General features: G+C 48.9%; 1 protein-coding gene across 4 annotated transcripts in view; it reads right to left on the bottom strand.

Moving 5' to 3' along the window:
* Positions 1-6,000, bottom strand: part of PIEZO2 (piezo type mechanosensitive ion channel component 2) — a gene marked incomplete at both ends in the record, with an annotated part of 338,656 nt that overhangs the window by 75,711 nt on the left and 256,945 nt on the right. For all 4 annotated transcript variants that reach the window (XM_080714289.1, XM_080714288.1, XM_080714290.1 and 1 more), the window contains 4 exons: positions 1,171-1,296; positions 1,582-1,758; positions 3,227-3,387; positions 5,697-5,911. In XM_080714289.1, coding sequence (XP_080570415.1) covers positions 1,171-1,296; positions 1,582-1,758; positions 3,227-3,387; positions 5,697-5,911 — 679 coding nt within the window. The remainder of the gene's footprint in view (positions 1-1,170; positions 1,297-1,581; positions 1,759-3,226; positions 3,388-5,696; positions 5,912-6,000) is intronic.

Genomic DNA, 6,000 nt, shown 5'->3' with positions numbered 1-6,000 from the left:
CAATTGAGATGCATGCTCATGCCAGAAAATAATAATATTATCACTATAATATTATAGTGATAGTAATAGTAAAGTGAAAGAGCATGCCCATGAGTGTCTGACAGCTCTAATCACCCTTTCCAAATACCAATTTATTTTATCCTCCTAACAGCTGCTCAGGGCAGGTACTAGTTCTAAAGGTATCTACCATGTGAGGAATACTCGAAACTACTCGAAACTACACACAGAGACGGAATGTTCAATCCATTTAAAATCCCAGAAACTGAGCGTAAAGATTTTATTATTATTATTATTATTATTATTATTATTAGTAGTAGTAGTAGTAGTACCGAGGATGAACTCAGGGGCATTCTACCTCTGATCTACGCCCTCAGCCCTATATTTTTTATTCTTTGTTTTGAAACAAGGTCTCACTAAATTGCGGAGGGCCTAAGTAGCTGCAGCTGGCCATGAACCTGTGTTCCTCCTGTCTTAGCCGCCCAAGTACCGGGATTACAGGCGTGCACCACCTCATCCAGCTTAAAGATTTTATTTGTAAGTACACTATGGTTGGAATACCCAGATCGCCCTCAAAGTCCACCATGATAGACTGAAGTTTACTGCTGTTCTTGTGTTTGTGTGACTACTTGGAGTAAAAGATATTTTTGCCAAGATAGGCTCCTTTGCTTCTATGCATCATATGTGCTCATTATTAAAATAATAGAGTGTTTGGAGAGCAAAATGTTCTTTCAATGCTGTACTTCCTTCTCCAAAACAATCATTATTGACAATTTGGTTTATTTTATCCCATATTTTTCTTTGGGCCTAGAAATGATCCTATGTACAGTGTTTTCAAATTTGCCTTTTTGAACCTAATGACATGTTTTGGACACGCCTGCCTTAGTTTTCTATGTCTCCCTGACCTTGTTCTTACAGTGGTCACGGGGCATTTTAGCAAAGATGTATTTGTCACGATTTCTTTGACCAAGTCCGGGCTGCTTGGCTGATTTTCCTCAGCACAGTGTAGAAGCTGATTCGTTATTTGGTAATTTGTGGAGAAACTGATCTCAATTGTCACGCAAGAAGAAAAGGCTGCTATCAAATGGGATATTCAGAGTCTTGGAGAAGGATTTCAAAATATGACCGTACAGAGGACCAAACGTGGCGCGCACGCGCACACAAAGCCATTACCCTCAGATACACAAGCAAAGGCGACGACTTCCTCAGGCCAACCCATTCTGTGGGGTCGATGGGTGCGCTGTAGAGCAGAGACTTGTTCAAGTCATTCAGGGGGATGTTGGTTTGGTTTTCATTCGGCTGAAAGGAAGAGGAAATGGAGTAAGGCAGGGCTCGAGCTGAGTTGTTCTCCTTCAGCCTTGGCTAATAGGACACGTGGTGGACGGAGAGGAAAAGGCCCATCCCAAGGGGGCAATCTCAGCTGAAGAGAAGAGGCAGGTCCAGTCCCCTGGGCCACAACAGACCAACCTGGGTTGAGGTGAGGCACAGGCCACAAGGAATGTGCTCAGGGGTAAAGCTCCCCAAATAATCTGCCTTGCTCCCCCAAAGGGGAGTTGGGAAGACCCCCCCTGCCGTGGGGCTCACCAAGGAACAGTTAACAGAAAAGTTCTCAGGTTTAATGGTTTGGAGCTGGTACAACATTTTGCACACGATGATCACACATGTCCAGACAGTGCAGACGCTTGAAGCCAGGCGGCGGAGCTTGGCGTAGGGCAGGGCAAATGCCCAAGAGATCAGAAACACGTAGTTGAACAGAGACACCTGGAGACAGAAAAGCGGACATGGAAACTATAATACGTGAGAGGGCTCAACACCACAGAACACCGCGGCCTGACTCCCGGGGCCGGCCGGGCTGGGGGAGTCCTTTGTGTGTTCTAGGACCTAGGTGCTGGGGTACTGAGGGACTGGAGCTATGTCCGGAGGACACTATGTCTTATAAGGCACAGACGCATAGCCAGGTAATGCCAGTATACTGCAGCAGTAGCGAAGCCACAGACGAGAAGAGGCATCCAGAGGGTCCTGGTGCAGGGAGGAGACGGGGGTGGTGGGGAGACGCCCGGGCTGTAAGAGGTGAGAAGTACGTTGCAGATAAAGGATGCAGGGGCAAAGGCCGGGACGTATCAGACAGCATGCAGGGCCAGAGAGAAAGCAGGAAAGAGACGGGACTTCAGGTAAATGAGGAGAGAGCAGAGCAGAGTGGGAGAGGCCTGGAGAAGAGGCTGGGAGGGAGGCCAGGAGGCCCGAGGGAGAGACGGTCCCACAGAGCTATTAGAAGGCGCCCCTGGGCTCACTGAGCTCGCGGGGGTCGGGGAGACAGAGCCTGTGCACATATGCCTCCATCACGCTGAACCTCACAGCGCGCCCATAAAAGTATAAAAACAGGGAAATGTCCTAGAGGAACTGAAATGAAGATACTTAGGAGAAGAGAGCGCAGCATGCAGAAGAGGGTGAGGGGAGAGACGCGGCCAGAAATCAAGTTTGGGTGGACATTTTGGACCGGGCAGAGGCCCCATTTAGTTCCCAGCTCGTGCTACTCAGCGGCGGAGTGTGCGTCATCCTCTGCTCCGAGTTCCCTGAGGAGGAGTGGCTTCTGCATTTGTCCCATCTGAAAGTGACCGGGTGGCCTATTTCAGATGTTTCCTCTGAGGTGGGAGAAATTAAGTGTGCGCCAGCGTCCTGGTATTTGGGGCCTGAGACAGGAGGGTCACAGGTTTGGGGCCAGCCTGAGCAACTTAGTGACACGCTCAGCAACTTAGTGAGGTCCTGTTTAAAATAATAATAACAAAAGCCCTGAAGGACAGCGTCGCCAGCTTTGCGTCTTGTCTCAAAAGACCCCGTGGTAGGCAAGGGGAGCTCCCGAAGCCCTTACAAGACCTCGGAACCTGGGTTTCCTCTTTGGTAACACACTGGCATGCTAGTGCTCTCCCCAAAGGAGGTTTGGGAGACAGATTCCCACGTGTGGTGCTGGAAAGCGCCCCACTCTGACGCGTGTCGATAAAGAACAGATGAAAATCAGCGTTTCCCTTAACGTGGCCGAGTAGATGAGGGCTAAGCCAGGAGGCGCGCCTCTCATGGTTCCTCTGGGTCCCAGTGACCTGGGGTCTCATGTCAAAGCACAGGAACCCATACCCGAGCCCTGGTACCCGCGGGAGTGGGCATCGCGTTAACACGCATCAGGAGCCCCGCGGCGGCTCTCTTTGGTGGGAAGGTCCAGCGAATAGTCACTTGCCTCTTTCACAGAAACCCAGATAATGTACGACGAAACAATTTTAATGATGTGCAACTCCAGAATCCACCACATGAACACCTGCATCTTGTGAAAACACTCCAGGAACTTTAAGAAGAGCACGGCGAGGCGGTCAATCACCAAGAACCACTTGTTCCTCAAGTCTGGAAGACAGTCAGAGCACGGCCCCCGTACGTCATTACCACCATCATTATACCGTTAAACTGCGGTACCGGGGACTGAACCCAGGGCACCATAACTCTGAGCCCTTTCCCTTTTGAAACAGGGTCTCAATACATTGGGTGGAGGGTCTTGTTAAATCACGGAGGCTGGCCTTGGACCTGAGATCCTCCTGGGATTACAGACGTATGCCATGATCCCCAGCTATTTTTTTCATATCATTAATTAAAACATACTGTGTAACATTTAGATTATAATGAGCAGATGTAAAATAATCGTCAGGGGTGAATTCAAATAATACCTGAATCTGGAGGAAGGGTGCTTGAAGAACCGACCCCAAGTCATGCTCATGACATGGGTATCTTAAACGAGGACTCTGAGAAAGGATACTACTTTTATGTACTTTTACTTGAATTAGTGTTGAGAACAATTTCGGCCTCATTTACTTTTAAAACTAAGCTCTAAACCGAGTATGGCGGCACACACCTGTAATCCCAGTACCAGAAAGGCTGAGGCAGGAGAACTGCAGATTTAAGATCAGCCTGGGCAACACAGTGCGGCTCTCAGCAACTTAGACCCTGTTTCAAAATAAATGATAAAAAGCTGGGCGTGGTGGCAGATGCTTGCAATCCCAGGACTTGGGAGGCTGAGATAGGAGCATGCAGTTCAGGGACAGCCTTAGCTACTCAGCCTTACCTACTTTGCAATTCAATGAGACCCTGTTTCAAAATAAAGAATAAAAATAGGACTGGGGTTGTAGCTGGGAGGTAGACTGCCCCTGGGTTCCACTCCCCGTATGGCAAAAATAAATAAATAAAATAAAATAGGCTGGAGGTGTATCCCAGAGGAAGAATGCCCCTGGGTTCAATCCCCAGTACCACCCTTCCAAAAAAAAAAAAAAAAAAAACAATTTAAACTCTAATTAGTTACTTTCCTGAGAATTCTAGTTAGCATGTAAATCACATCTCTTGTTAAAACAGCATTCCCATGAGTAACTTAACAAATGATTGGGTAAAATGCTCCGTCCTCTCACCAGGAACGGGCCTTCCAAGGACTGGCATTGTAGGTGTGCAACACTGTGCCCATCATATTCAGGTCTACGTATATATATATATTACAGAATCACTCTATTTCTATTTCGTGCTAGACCTGGGGGTCACGCTTCTGCCTGGAGACTCTGCCAGTCACCTGATGGAAAGCCACACAGGGCCGTTTTGTATGCTCACACCCGTCACGTGTCATGCCGTCACATTTGTAGACGAGAGCTCACGTGTCCGGGCAGGTGATGGGATCGAAGGATCCCTTGATGCAGCTTCTACACCTGGCGCGGGCAGTTGCCCTAGTTACCGCCCTTGCTCTTAGGGTGAGGTAAGGCTTTAGTTACTGTGAAAGTGACTGTGAAAAGTTACTGTATTTACAGCACGGCTCAGCGTCAGTAGAAAGGCGCAGGTAATACACGGACGTGATTTAGAGGGTAGATCGCGTGTACAGGAGCGCACGGGGTGCAGTGCAATGTTTGGCGAGGCTGCACTAGTAAAGCTCAAAGCCACTAGGCATCGTATAATAAGTCCTAGTCTCAGGTGCGTGTTCAGGTAGACCTGTGCTGTCCTCTCCGCACTGTGGTACGCGCATGGCTCACTGGACGGAACATTTCCTCGCCTTGGGTCTTCTGAGATGAGAGGAAGAGAAAGAGCAGATCTGGGGGGATGTCTGCTGCTGAGGTTTGGCTACGGATTGTCTCTCAGCTCTAGAAATATATTCTTAATTATTACCTGCAAAAGTCTCAGAATGATTCCCCAAGAATATGTGTAGAAATGCGATGTCTAGAATTTTCAGAGGCTCTACACAGAGGGTTCTTTATGCCTGTGGTAGGAAACACCCCTTTGAAAGGTTTCACATAAAAAATAAAATAGGACTGGGGGTGGAGCTCAGAGGTAGAATGCCCTTGGGTTTAACCACCAGCACACACGCGCGCGCGCACACACACACACACACACACACACACACAGATGTACCGTCTGCCTTTTTAAAGACAATATCTAGCAACTCCTAAAGTAGATAAAAATTACAATACTAAGAAGAAGATATACCCTTTAGCCCCTGGGTGGGAGTCCTACCTGTGGGGCAGGAATGACAGCCAGCCTTCTGCCCTCTTTCTCTCAGTGAGATTAAAAGGATATTGTTGGACTAATTCGAACAGCAATATGATAAACACATCAACCGAAACATACAGACAAACGGATTCCACCAAGTCACAAATAAGCAAGTCAGTGTCTCATTTGGTGGGTCTTACCTGACAGTCCTTCCTCCTCGGACTCCTCCTCCTCCTCCGACTCCTCCTCGGACTCCTGGCTGTCTTTCCCGAGCTCTCCCTTCTCAACTTTCTGGGAAAGGCCCTCCAGCGCCTCCTCCCCAGGCTCCCCGGACTTCTTCCTCTCTGGCTTCTCCAGGCTGGCGGTGAGATCCAGCATGGCGAGGTCGGGGAGACTGCCCTCGGGGTGGGCCAATCTGTGGGCAGAGGCAGCCGCGTCAGGAGAGGACTGGGGTGGGAGAGGCGAGCGAGGGGCAAGTCACAGGAGGGTCAAATGAAAGGAAAG

Source organism: Muscardinus avellanarius, assembly GCF_963383645.1.
Source record: "Muscardinus avellanarius genome assembly, chromosome: 17".
NCBI classification, from domain to species: domain Eukaryota; kingdom Metazoa; phylum Chordata; class Mammalia; order Rodentia; family Gliridae; genus Muscardinus; species Muscardinus avellanarius.
The sequence above is the reverse complement of the archived record's forward strand: the minus strand, read 5'-3'. Positions and strand labels throughout refer to the sequence as shown.